The 14,691-nt window shown below is 36.3% G+C and overlaps 1 protein-coding gene across 1 annotated transcript; it reads right to left on the bottom strand.

The window, feature by feature from the left end:
- Nucleotides 1–11,657: 11,657 nt before the first annotated feature.
- LOC113324866 lies at nucleotides 11,658–14,122 on the bottom strand. The gene is made up of 6 exons (XM_026573150.1): nucleotides 13,632–14,122; nucleotides 13,129–13,341; nucleotides 12,765–12,999; nucleotides 12,424–12,719; nucleotides 11,986–12,198; nucleotides 11,658–11,874 (listed from the first exon to the last, which is right to left on the bottom strand). The coding sequence occupies exons 1-6, from the start codon at nucleotides 14,120–14,122 to the stop codon at nucleotides 11,658–11,660; spliced, it is 1,665 nt and encodes a 554-aa protein (XP_026428935.1).
- Nucleotides 14,123–14,691: the final 569 nt, after the last annotated feature.

The following is a 14,691-nucleotide window of genomic DNA, read 5'->3' as shown; positions in this document are numbered from 1 at the left end:
ATGTTGCGGAATCACAAACAATAAGATGAAGATGTTTGTGATTACTTTTTATATCTTGCCTATCGGACATATCAATCTCAAGCCAATCAATACGATTGTACTCGTACGATAGAAGATGCAAGATCAGATCACACAACTACGATAAAAGTAGTATCGGTCTGGCTTCACAATCCCAATGAAGTATTTAAGTCGTTAACCTGATTTTAGAAGAAGAAAACCAAAGGTTAAAGGAGAATTGACTCTATTACGCAAACTATTATCAAATGTAAGGTGTGGGGATTAGTTTTGCACAATACTAGATGTCTCCTTTATATAGTCTTTCAAACAGGGTTTGCAATCAATGTTAGCTTAGTAACAAAGCATTCAATATTCACTGTTAGATGAAAACCTGATTTAGATTCAAGCTAATATTTCTCAACCGTTAGATCGAAAACATAGCTTGTTATACACACTTGAAAATGCACGCTTCTAGGTTTGTTAACCATACCCAAACGTATGCACTTGTTGGTTCAACAATAGTTAACCAAATGGTTAGCCATATGAGAATTTCATATCAACCATGTTCTTCTTCACCATAACTAGTTCAAATGACTTCAAATGAACTAGTTAGAGAGTTGATCAATTGCAAGGAAATCTTATGTACTACATAAGGCACAATTGAAGCAAAGATGATTTGATTCACTCGAATCGGTTCATGAACTTTTATAGCCACGGTTTGCAAACTGCATTATTTAGTCTTTCTAAGTTTAAGTTCAGAAATTATCTTCAGGTATATAACCTTCTCAAGTTCGCAGACTAGGTTCGCGGACTTAAGTTACCGGGAAGAGTTTACAAACTCCAGCATAAATTCTCGGGTATGAGAACTTCGCCGATTCGCGGACTTAACTTCACTCAAGTAGTTTGTCAACTCCAGCAGAAATTCTCGGGTTTGAGAACTTCGTCAGTTCGCGGACTTGACTCACGCAATTCTTCCGGTTCTCTTGATCAACAAAGTTCGCAAACGTTGGTTCAAGGAATATGACTTATACATAAATGTGTTTCCACAACAATGCTTATGTCCACCATTGGTTATGTAATCTAAACTCTGATTTAAATCATTGAAATATTCTTAGAGGACGTTATATAGTTGTCACACCATTTCTCGTCAAAGCAATTTTCAAGATGATTGAAACATATCATGACTTTCGTCATATGGTAAAGATAAACTTGATCGAAGTGAAAAGCTTACCAACACATATTTTGAGATAGGCGAGGTATACTCGGATCGAAATACCAAATGTGTATAATCCAAGTATATATATATATATATAGCATACGACTTCTTGTCTCAAAGAGTAGGAGATAAAGTAGACAGACTTTTGAGTGATAGATAAGTTCAAGTCTTCACATACATTTTTGTCGAGAAGTTCCACCGGTTCCTTGAGTAGTTCTTCTACTTGTATGATGAATCTCCATGAAGTCCTTGAGCTCAACTACACTTTCTATCCCAGTCCGAGATTTAGCTATAATAGACTAGAAATCAAGACTTATAGTTTTGATCACTATCATTGACAAACATGCTTGAGATAGCAACGCATGCGAGTTCGACCGAGAAATGCTCTAACATGCATCTACATGATAAAGTGATGTTTATAATACTCCCCCTAGATGACCATCGTATCTAAGCTAATTGCCTCATAAAAACCTTATCAGGAAAATCTGATGGGACAAAACCTGATTGAAGGGAAAAGAGTACAATTATGAGAAAACTTAGAACATAATTGGACATCCATGTGTTTCCTCGTTAAAACCTTGACAAGGAAAACCCAGCGGGAAAAACCTTGGTGAAGGAAAAAAGAGTACAATGTGATAGTCCAGTAAAATACCATCTAATTTGATACTCCCCCTGGTAAGTACTTCAGTTAAATCTTGGATTGCAAATCTTCGAGTCGAGATTTCCGAATTTCGATTAACGGATTTCTTGAATGCTGGAGATAGCAATGCTTTCGTGAGAAATTTGTCAGTTGATGAAGTCTTCTTTTGTGTTATTCTTCTAATGGTAGTGTTCTCAAGTATTCATGCTTCGTTAAATACATTGAGGACTTGCTTCTTAGATTGCTAGCTTCTCGAAGATGACTTGCAGTAGTAGTTGATGTAATTTCTTCAACAAAGTGCCCAATATGTAGTTACATTTGCATAAGTGAACAAAATTTGTGATCATACCTTATATGGATTATAAAGATATTCAAATTCATAGGAAATGTTTATGTTGATGTGGTCTAACAAAATGACCTAGTTAAAGGTGGGAATCCACCAAATAACCGTAATTTGATAGAACTCCCCCTTAGATGACCACCATGTTGAATAAATTGCCTCACGAAAACCTTTGAAAGAAAGTTAAACATCAACAAGATGTTGCCTCGTTAAAACGTTATCAGGAAAACCACATGGGACAAAACCTGAAACGAAGAGAAAAAAGTACAACTTTTGACGTAAATATGGATGCTAATTAACTCAACTATATGAGTGTTTATACAAAAAAAGCACCAAAATCATAACTATGGTCTATATTTATATAGACAAGTTTTAAGCAAGCATAATATTTTAACTGCAGATTTAAGAGAAATAATATTTATGCTGCTAAAGCATGGATTTTTTGTGTTTTTAAGGACTCCTAAAGAGACCTATAACGTTAAAATCATCAACTATTTCATCTATATTTTCGGTTTTGTACCAAATTTCTAAAAACACATAAAGAATTGTGAAACCTGACACCGTCGAGTCAAATGGCTGCGTGAATGTAATTTGAATCCACCAAGGATCAAAAATTCGAAAATATTCTCCGACCACATACGAGTCCTTCAAGAACTACCATGCCAAATGTGTTTTATAAGAATAACAATTATTGAATCCTATAGTCCGAGCAAAAAGAAAACCCTCAAAATCTTTTTTACAACGAACATATTTCTCTTATAACACATTATGACTACACCAACCTATAATTAATAGTCTTGGCATATTTATGGTGTTATGTCTTGGATCCAAAATTGCGTTAATCCAGAAATCAATCCAATCTAATTTGGATTGTATGCCAACCATTCACATATGTCGATATTTCTCTGCAGAGGGTTTCACAACCGCCATCATTTGTTTCAGTAGCTACTGTAAATGAATAATCGACAATCATTTTTGTTTACCACGATACCACACAATTCTCAAGCATATGCATATTTTGAAAATTTCAAAATTTGCTGGTACCAGCGCCCGCGGACGTTATAATCTCATCATCATCAAGGGATGAGATATTAATTTTAAGAATGTGAATGGTGTTTTGATAGTTTCAAGTGGAGCACCACATGTAAATTATAGAACGCTACCTACCTATTTGCTAGATGTGATTGGGTATGCCTATTCAGAAAGGCATAAGCTTTATATAAAAGCAAAATGAAAAATTTCGCGCCAATCAATTTAATGAAAGCCTCTATCAATTTGATCATTTGATATAACACTGAAGTTAATCAACACTAACATTTAATGTATAGTCTCCCCCTGATTAAGGCGGAAATATTTTCATATCTTCTACGAAAACAAGTTTCGCAAAGTATTATCCGATTAATTCGAGACATATACTCATAATAATTTCTGCATTTTAGAACGCCATGTTGGACGGTAGATATTGACTTCAAGAGCCATTGAAAAATGTCCAAAAGCTGTAGTTTATACAAATTAAAGATCAACCATGGATTTTGTTGGTTATATGCATAATATGAAACTAAAATCTCCAATAATTTTGTGACCTATAGGGCCAATGAGAATAAATTTATCGGCACATGTTTTGTCAAAGAAAATTACATCAAGATCTATATAGTCACCACAGGTACTATTAGTGTCCGACCGGATTCCAACTACAAGTGGAACAAATACGAATTTGGAGATTATTACCGTGAAAAAAGAATTAAAATTTCTCAATATCTTTAAAGAATGTAGCAAATTCTCGTTCATCGGTATTTAACGATTCGCTTATACCATAATAACGATATTTCATCATTTATGGACCGATATAGATGAAATGAATTCTGATTGAATTATATGTTTCTTTTTGGGATAATTAGAGTTTGGTTCTCAGCTCCAGACTAGGTTTTGGTCTAACATTTATCTAACGTTAGGGCTTGGTACCTGGACCCGACGTTGACCCGCATTGACTAGGTTAAGTACGGATTCCTGTTTAATAATTATTAAAAAATTAATATTAAATTAAATAATTAAATGAGTTTACAAATATACCCTTCACTTTACCAATATTTACACATTCAAAATTAACCTTAATTCTTTCACCTTCTCCTGCTCCTCTTTATCCAGATCGTCACCGCCACCGCTATCATCAATATCTTCTCATCCTCCCCAAACCCATCACCATGACCAACGCCGTCGCTATTTTTTTTTGTCTCTCTTTCACTCACTAGTGCAACCTCTAGAGACCTTTTCCAGAAATATTGAAAAAGTTGTATATCTTATTATTCATAGCAGAACAGAGATTGGCTTTTAAATAGCCTTACAAGTACTAGAAAATAGGATCAAAGACCGACACGACTCAGTAGTGGAGTTACTGGTAACACTACTGACACACTCAATCAATATCTAAACCCTGAATAATAGGGCGTATTCACTACCAAAGACTCGATTAACTGACTTGACTAATAAGCACAACCAACAACTAACAACTCAACATTTCCTCCCTTAAACTGAAACCTGGATTTCAATTTATATTGCTTCTGAGCATATTCCCATCAAGCCTCTTAGCCTTACAAAGGCATTCAACTTCAGTGGATTCGTCATTATATCTGCAACTTGGTCTTGACTGGGGCAGTGAACTAGTTTGATAACACCATCATTTGTAAGATCACGAAGAAAGTGAAACCTGACATCTATATGCTTACAGCGACCATGTAGAACAGGATTTCTTGACAAGGAAATAGTTGAACTATTATTACAGAGAATAATTGTATGCTTATTACTTTGCATCTGGTTCAAATACTCCAAGATCCTCCATAACCATACTACTTGTGTTGCAGTTGCAGCAGCTGCAACAAACTCTGCCTCAGTTGTAGATAATGTAACTATAGCCTGTTTATTTGATAACCAAGACACAGTTCCAGAACTCATTAGAAAAGCATAAACTGAGGTTCTCTTGCGATCGTCCATATCACTTTCATAGTCACTTTTTGTATAGCTTTTTAAGTTCTCATCTCCTCCCTTCCTGTAGAGAATACCATAATCTATTGTCCCTTTCAAATATCGCAGAACTCTCTTGGCTGCATTGTAATGAAGTTCAGTTGGACAATCCATAAATATGCTCAAACGACTTACCACGAACATAACATCATCCCGTGTGGCTGTGAGATACATGAGACTCCCAATCAATTGTTTGTATTGACATCTATCAGCCTTTATCCCTTGCTCATCTTTGTGAAGTTGAGAACCTGGAACAATTGGATTAAGGACTGACTTGCAACCAGCTATCCCAAATTTCTCAAGTATTTCTTTTGTATACTTCTTCTGACAGATGATATATCCACCATATTTCTGCATTACTTCTATACCAAGAAAATAATTGATTTTTCCAATATCAGTCATGTCGAACTCTTGCATCATAGAGCTCTTAAACTCATCAAAAAGTATTTCATCATTGCCAGTGAATATAAGATCATCAATGTAAACACACACAATCAAAATCTTACCTTCCTCTCCCACTTTGATGAAAAGTATGTGTTCATATGGGCACTTTAGAAACCCTTCTTTGGCAAAGTAAGACTCAATGCGTCTGTACCAAGCTCGTGGAGCTTGTTTAAATCAATACAAGGCCTTCTTTAACTTGTAAACTTTTTCTTCTTCACCTTTTATCTGGTATCCAGGAGGTTGAGCAACAAACACCTCTTCACTGTGTTCATCGTGCAGGAAGGCCGACTTCACATCAAGTTGGTACTATTGTTGACAATTTTTGTGAGTTTTGTTGCTGGTCTGTACATACTAGTACACCAATATGTTGTTGTAGTGTTTCATGTCATGATATGTTTGTTTTTGACAAATTTTTGTTGGCCTGTACAGATTTGTACACCAACATGTTGTTGTACTGTTTCATGTCATGATATGTTTATTTTTGACCAATTTTTGTGAGTTTTGTTGCTGGTATGTACATACTAGTACACCAACATGTCCTGTAATGTGAGTGTGTTAGTGGTTTTATGGTTAATCGCATCGTTATATGTGTTTTGGAGTTGTTTCTTTTCAGTTGTGTGTACAGATTTGTACATAAGCATTCTATTGAAGTGATTCATGGCATGTTATGTGTATTTTAAAGATGTTTCTGTAGCAGTGCACTGGTTTGTACACCGGAATTTTTGTATGAATATCATGTGTTATGCTTCTCTTTTCTTATTCCTATTTGTCTATTTTCGTAGATACAAACAATACTTATAGATCAGGTTTTCATGCAATCAATGAGTTTGTGAACAAGCACCTTGAGGAGGATGGAGAAGTAAGGAAAAAGGATCCTGAAAAAGTCTGGTTCACAGACTTTCAATTAGAGAAGCAAAAGGAGAGCCCTTTTTGGCCTATATTAGATGTCTTTGTTCACAAGAAAGCTGAAAAGAAAGAGGAGAACAAGTCAGAAAAGAAAAAGGAGAAGAAGACAGATGTGTGGTTTAAGAATCCAGATTCAATCTTGAAGGTTGTGAACCAGTTCTGCCATGATAATTCAGGGGGAAATTTTTTCGTTTTCAATACTGTCGAGGAGAAAAAGTTTGTGGAAGTAGAAAGTATGCCAGAAGATTTGGTTTTAATTTTTGGATTACCTATGGTGGAATCAGAACCTATAGAAGGAGAAAGTACCAAAACTCAAGCTGAGATGAGATATGGTTCGCTGATAACCCGAATGAAACTGAAGGATCCAACTAAGTTGTGGAAACTAGATGTGGAGAATGAAATCTTGCGTATAATGAAGTTAAAACCAAAGTTGGATAGAGAGATTGAATGAAATGCCGAGGACTTGGTAGTGTTGTTTGGGATGTACCTGTGCATCACTGTTTTTTTTTACCACAACAAATGGGAGCGCGCTTACCATGAGCCATTTTGCTCACTACTTTGAATCATTGGATAGAATGAAGAAAACCAACTGGCCAGTTCATATACATAAATATCTAATGGATAGCATTAGGAAACATATCGATTCACCACTTAAAGTTGATGGTTGTATGGTTTACCTGTTGGTGAGTTTACATGTTTACATTGTTTTACACCAGCTTTAAGTTGTACCAATTTACATGCTTTGCTTCATGTGTATATTTTTTGGGTCCTATCACATTTCTAACTCTTTACCTATTTGTTAATGCAGTAGTGGTTTGCTGAACACAACAACAGCAGGACGCCAAGCAATGAACAAGGTTTCCCTAAGTTTCTAAGGTGGGTAATAAGTGACATCAGCAATACAATGGAGAAAGACATTAATGAAGCTATGAAAAAGGTAACTCGTTAACTTTCTTACGGTATTGATTTCTTCCTAGATGTGTACATTAATATACACCTTGATAAGGTGTACAGAATGGTGACAAAATTCAAAATTTTGTCATGTGTACAACAATGTACACCTGTAACACAAGTGTAAAAAGATGTACACATGTTATCCATATTGATACTTTAGAATATTTTCAGACGCAACCAGGATGGGTAAAAGCATACAGTGATGAACAACAAAAGATCTTGGATGAGTACAGAAAAATAGGCAAGAAAATAGCACAGATGCACTGAAGAGAAAGCTGTACATAACACTACAACAAAGAGATGAAGCATTGGAAGAAATTTCTGACTTGCAGGTTAAACATGAAAAGCTTGTTAGCTTCATTGAAGAAAAAAGCAAAAAGATTCATGCAACTGATCCGAGGAATTTGGAAAATGATAAGGATCTTGTTGATTTATTTGTTGACACCACGAAAGAAATCATTTCATTTAACAAAGAATTAAAAAGAGAGGATGAACGTGATAATGATGAGCAGGAGGAGGAGGAAGGTGAGAAAGGTGAGAAAAGTGGAAAAGGTGGTGATGATGATGATAGTGATGATGGTGATGATGATGATGATGAGGAGGAGGAGGAGGAGGAGGAAGGTGAGAAAGGTAAGAAAGGTGGTGATCTACATGATGATAGTGATGACGAGGAGGAGGAGGAGGAGGAAGGTGGCAATGGTGGTGACCTACATTATGATGACAATGACAAAGAGGGTAGCAAAGGTGGTGATGAGGAGGATAAAACTGAATCCGAAAAGAACAAAGTTCCATCTGAAACTCCTAAAAAGCCAAGGTATAACATCACTTTTATCAAATCTGCAAGTCATTTATTTTTATGTTCTTTATGTGTGTACATAGTTATACACCAGTGTACTAAAAACTCATATCTTTTCTCAAAAATTGCATCTTATAGCTCTATTTCAACAAAGACCAATGAGGGAAATGAAGAAAAATATATGGAGGATGGAAGTGAATATGACAAAGTAGTTGAGTCTGAAACTGCTAACAAAACGAGATATGATGATCTAAGATCGCATTTCTTTTCATTTTTTATATATGTAGATACTTGTACACCACTGATAAAAACCAAATCAAATTGTATTTCTCAGCAGCGCACTGTCAAAGTCGAATGAAGAAGAGGATGGTAAGGATGCAACAAGCCTAGGAGTTGAGTCTGAAACTGCTAACAAGCCGAGGTATAAAGAAATTGATCTCAGCTCGAATTTCATTTAATTTTCTGTATATGTATACTAAGATGTACACCTTAGTGATTTCTTGTGTGTCTGTGTACAATAGTGTACAACCTAACAAAATTGCATTTTTTGCAGCACTTCTATGCCACAGAAAAATGAAGATCAACAAGACCAGATAGACCTTGATAACCAGGATGTGAGAAATACCACTCAAACAGCTGAAATTGATGAAGCTACGATAATCGAAGTTCAAGCCATATCTAAGCTGGACCCTAAAGGCATGTTGCCGATTGAAGAAGATGTGCTTTTACTCACACGTGGAGAAGATCAACAGAATGATCCTTATACATCAATTGAGAACCTTCTAGACAACTTGTCTGAAAATGTTTTCATAAATCTTGAAAAAGGTTGTTACAGAACGGCACCATCTGACGTGAAGGAAAAGATGGCAATCGTGATCCACGGTTGTCCAAGCTTTCAATTGTTGATCCAAGAAGATCCAAAATAAGAGTCGTCGCAAAGATCATTATCCAATGAAGATGTACGAGAAAGGATCGTTGCTGAAGCAGTGTAGTTCATCCAACAACATGGAGATGAATTTTTTAGCAGTCAAGAAGTAGAAGAGCAGAAGACACCACCAACAAAGACAAGAGCTGGGAAGATGAAGGAAACAGAGATGTTGAAGACAAAAGCGGCTGGCAAGTTTTCCAAGACACCACCAAAGAGAGCTGCAAAGATAAAAATAGATCATGATTTCACTGCCGAGGGTAAAACTAGACAAGCTAGGATGAAAGTGGATCAAAAAGGCAAGGGGATCCAAAAAGAGAAAGAGGTATAAGAACCAGGTTATCCTGCACCAATAAAGAGAAAGGAAAATGAGTATCATCTTTATCGCCCACTGCCAAATATTCGTCAATCACTACTATACCAAGCCATGGAACCAGGACAGGACAAAAAAAGGATACCAAAATTCTTTGACTATGCAAGCCTGACGTAAGTTCACAAAACAGTACCTCACACTATACGAATGATTGAATATTATTGAAAAAAGGTATGTACACCTTGTTAACATTTCCTTTATGATTCTTCAACTCTGTAGCTTGGGAACTAACAAAACTCGAAGATCCAACATTCAGGGAACAAATTCTGATTGTGGGAAAAGTACTTCGTGAATTGATGTTCAACAAGTATCTGGATCAAGAGGTACTGCATTTTTACGTCCATCGACGTTGCGATGCAATGGTCAGAGATAGCTTCCGTCATCCAGATGTTCAGAAGTACATGAGATGTGAAATAATGAGTCCTACTGCATGTGTAGGTTTCTCAAAAAAAAATCAAAAATGTCATATATAGATACTTTAATAATGTGTACATACTAGTACACCTGATTGACATGGCGTGTTCTATGTGTTTGTAGATTTCTTTAGGAGTGGACATAAATATACACCAGTATGCCATATGATTGACACATGCTCTGTTAAGTTTTTGCATGAATGATTGATTGTTAGATTTTATATAGGTGTGTACATAGTTGTACACCTGTATCATACGCCATGGATACATCTATATCATACGTCTGTTTGATATGTAGTAGTGTACATGCTTGTTATTTTTCTGGTCTGATTTAGGTGTACCTAATTCATTTTATTTTTCAACAGATTATTGATTGCAGTACTATGTGAAGAACAATATCATCGGCGAGGTACAAAGGCTTGTGGTTGATTTCATATGGGACATGCCTGACAATCTGGAAGTTCTTGTAATCCCCGTCAATCACTCTACATTACAAATGTCATTAAGACTTCACTGGTCGCTTTTGAAGTTTGATTTCATAGCTGAATAGTGGAAGTGGTACAACTCGTTGCACTCAAATGAGGACTATAAAGATGATGCACATCAACTGGCAAATGTGGTGCAATTGGAACTCAACAAGAAGAGGGCGTTAAAGGGTGATGCACCAATAGAACCGCACGAAATAAACATCATGCAATTCCCTGCACAAGGAATCAATCCGAACTGCCTTCTGTACACTTGTTACTTTATGAAACGAAGTATGAAGAAGAGAAAGAGTATCGAAAGAGATCAGCAGAGGGCCGAAGCCATTTGTCAGGAAATGAGAGCAAAATTGGTGGCAAAGATGCTGAAAAAGGTCGGAGTGTATGAAAAGGTGTGGGATATAGCAAAGGATGAAGAGCACAAGCAGTGACGCCTGAGTATGGAAAAGAATCTGTTGAAGAGGAAGAAGAGTTTTTAAGCTTCATTTTACAAGATCACTTTCTGAACTGCTTCTAATGTTTTTTATCTTCAGATAATCAATATTTTTATTAGTACACTTTCCAAATTTTAGTTTTCAATACTATAAAGACCTTGAATTAATCTTTTTATTAGTTTCAATTTAAGACTTATGACTACTAAAAATACTTAAGACCTTGAATTAATCTTTTTATTAGTTACGATATGCATGTGTTGAAAGTATACTTGTGTCAGTACTAAGGTGTATATTACTGTTTAGTAAAAAAAATTAAAGTGTACATGATTGTGCACATTTACTGACACAGAAGAGATTTATAATGGTACTGTAAGGTGTACATAATGGTACACATGTACTGACAGATTTTTATAATTATCCAGGCTTGCAGAACTGAAACACTAAACATAGAATTGAACATGCATTATTAGAAAAATAAAAACAAGTAGCAATTATACAGAAGTGAAAAACATAGAATATCACTAAACAAAATAGACTAGTAGCATCCATTGTACATCAAGGTGTACACAATGGTACACATGTAAAAAAAGACAGGTAAGGAAACGGAAGTGCACAGGAAGGTGTACATAATGGTACGCCTAGAAAAATGAAAAGACATTACCAAAAGTAAAAATCAAAAACATAGAATCTTTTGAGAAAATCAAACATAGTAAAAATCATCAAAGCATGGGGCAAGTAGCTCTGTTGTGGTGACCAAGGGTGAAGCACTTTGTGCACATCATAGGTCTCTTTTGCTTCTCCCAAGCATTCTTGAAACGCTGTGCTTTTCGTCTACCGGGTGGAGGAACAAGAATAGGAACAATAATCCTATCACTAGGATCATAAGACTGCGGCTTGTCATAATTGAGGATTGGCAAGATGATCTCCTGGTATGTCCTGTTGTACCATTAAGTGGTGAAGTATGGATCAACAAATGAATAAATGTCCTCCCTCGTAGCTTGAATGGAAGCACAAGCATGTCCACAAGGAAAACTATTTACTCGCCACCTGTGACACGTACAAGTTCTCTCCAATAGATCTACAGAATGATACTGGGGAGACTTGACTTCATATAATCTTTCCATGGACTGAATAACAGTCCAAGTACGACCAATGTCGATGTTCTCCTTTAGTATAGCATCGTATACGGGAGTGGGCCTAGTGTTGAAATTCACAAGACCTTCTATCCTTCTCTCATAATTCTTCTGCATAACCTTCAAACTAAGATAATAAAAACATAGAACATGAAATCAAAACACGATATAGAAGAAATACAGATAAAACAAGTGTACAACAATGTACACATTAAGGAAATCCATGTGTAGAACAATGTACACGCAGTTGCAGAATCACAGATAAAACATGTGTACAAGTATGTACAATCAAGAAAATCCATGTGTACGACAGTAAAAAATAAATGAATGAAACACTAAACATAAAACTCACCGTATCGCATCGAGAAGAGCAAAAGCAGGCAGCTTTTTGAACTCAAGAATCCAGTTATTGAATGACTCGGAAATAGATGAAGAGTGAGCAGCATATCTGCATACATGGAAAAATGAATTTTCCCATTTCTCCTTTGGAATAGTCCTGATATAATTAGCAACATGTCCACAACCAATTGCATGCATGCCCCGCAAAGCTTCTTCAAAGTTAGCTGTTGTGTAAGAATAAATAGCTTTGTAAAAAAAATCAATGGAGGCCTTGGAATTCGCATCACCTGATCCAATAGGGAGATTGCACTTGATGTGGTAAAATCAATAGTTGTGATATGAACTAGGAAATACTTTTGGAATGCCCTGCAAAAGTCCTTCTTGACGATCACTAAGGAAAACAATCGGACGACCATCGAAAACTTGTTTAAGATTATCTAGAAACCAAAACCAATTATCTTTGTTTTCAGTAGACACAATAGCGAAGGCATATGGGTAAAAACCATCATTTCCGTTAATACATGTTGCAGCCATCAAAGTACCCCTGAATCTACCAGTAAGGAAAGTAGCGTCCAAGTAAATCATGGGCCTGAGATACATATAGCTATGCTTGCAAGCACCGAAACAAATGAAAATCCGCTGAAATCTTCCGGTTTCTTCATCAACTTCAAGTTTCACAAAGCTATCAGGATTAGTTTGCTCAATGGCTTTGACGTACCAAGTTAAATCGCTATACGACTTCTCGTCGTCACCAAACTGTTCTTCAAATACGGCTTCTTTCCCTCTACGGGCATGGTGATACTTAATATTGGACCCATAAGTCTTCTTAAAAAGTGACATGATCTGTCTGGGTTTTAAAGTGGGATCACCATGTATATTGTCAGCGATCAAATGCTTAACTAACTTGGTTAGCACTGCAGGACTCTTCAACCTCAAACCAACACCACAGCTAACAAAAAAAAAAAAAAACTGGAATAAGTAATGTGCACCACAATGTACACCTAATAAGATCTCAAAACCAACAACACATATGCAAAAAGAAAGCACGGACGAAGCAAGAATATGAAATTTACACCACAATGTGAAACCTAAAAAGCCTACAACAAGTAAGGTGCACCACAATGTACATCTAAACAAGTCTACATATTAAAGCCTAAAAATAAATAACGTGGATCACAAAAACAAGAATATGTAATGTGGACTAATATGAACACCACTAACCTATGAATAACATTAGAATATTTCAGTACAAACCGAGAAATGTCACCATTCACAGGCCCAAAGTGAATCCTCCAACCACAACCATCTTCTTCGCACTTCGCAGTAAAACGAGTCCTGTCATTTTTAAGAATAACAACCTTGTGACCAGTAGCCATCTTGTACTTATCAACAACAATCCTTACAGCTTTAACACCACCCATAAATTCTCTACCAATCTTGTCAAAAATATAATTCCATTCATCGATAATGAGAGGCTTGGCCTTGTCCGCATCATGATCGACCGTCCTTACAAGCTTAGGACTTTCACTTACACAAGAACGAGAAGTACTAGCACCAGAACTAGTGCTACAACCAGAATTAGAACGAGAAGTATGTTTTGGAATCACATCGACATTCAAATAGAAAACTTCATTGTTCATATGAATAACGAGAGCAACTAAACCTTGCAGTTGTATATCACCTTGTATAATAAATACTTGACCACTATCCATATAGGAAAAACGTATACTCCAAGGAGACAAAGACTTCCACTGTGATAGACGCATTTATGTGTCTAATTTGTCCCAATTGTTTATATTGTTAGTGCTCGATTTTGTACTTATTTGGTTATTTTATGTCTTTGTAGGTGTTTTTGGAGAAATAAGCTTTTGCGGCGAAATTGGCTCAAAATGTGGCATTTGAACCTCCGTAGATAACGTACCAGAAGCACCCCAGAAGTATGTTGGAAGCACCCCAGAAATACCCCGGAGGAACCCTGAAAAAGTGTTGAAAATATCCCAGAAAAATTACTATTTGCACCCAAGGGGAAAGTGTTATTCGGACTCTCACTATGGATAAGGGGCACCCATTTCAGGGCATGTACTAAAGGGACTCTCGAACTGGATAAGGGGGAGGTCATCTTCATAATTCAAATCTGGAAAAAAGGCGGGAAAACTTGGTTTCACGCTGTTGATTTTGGAAGCAAATTGTTTGAGCTGTTCAGGGAGATTCAATGCTGCAAATCGATTGGGATGAACTTCCCAGACAATAACAAGCTCAGTACAATCGATTGGACCCATCC

Source organism: Papaver somniferum, chromosome 11 (assembly GCF_003573695.1).
Source record: "Papaver somniferum cultivar HN1 chromosome 11, ASM357369v1, whole genome shotgun sequence".
NCBI lineage: Eukaryota > Viridiplantae > Streptophyta > Magnoliopsida > Ranunculales > Papaveraceae > Papaver > Papaver somniferum.
Note: the sequence above shows the minus strand (reverse complement) of the source record. Positions and strands in the feature narration are given on the sequence as shown.

Excerpts from the sequence above, each read along its gene's own strand:
- LOC113324866 (XM_026573150.1), bottom strand. The coding sequence starts at position 14,122 with ATGGATAGTGGTCAAGTATTTATTATACAAGGTGATATACAACTGCAA. Across the intron at positions 12,199-12,423 it reads GCTCTTCTCGATGCGATACG|TTTGAAGGTTATGCAGAAGA; the intron begins GTGAGTTTTATG and ends TTATTATCTTAG. Across the intron at positions 11,875-11,985 it reads AGAACTTGTACGTGTCACAG|GACATACCAGGAGATCATCT; the intron begins GTGGCGAGTAAA and ends ATGGTACAACAG.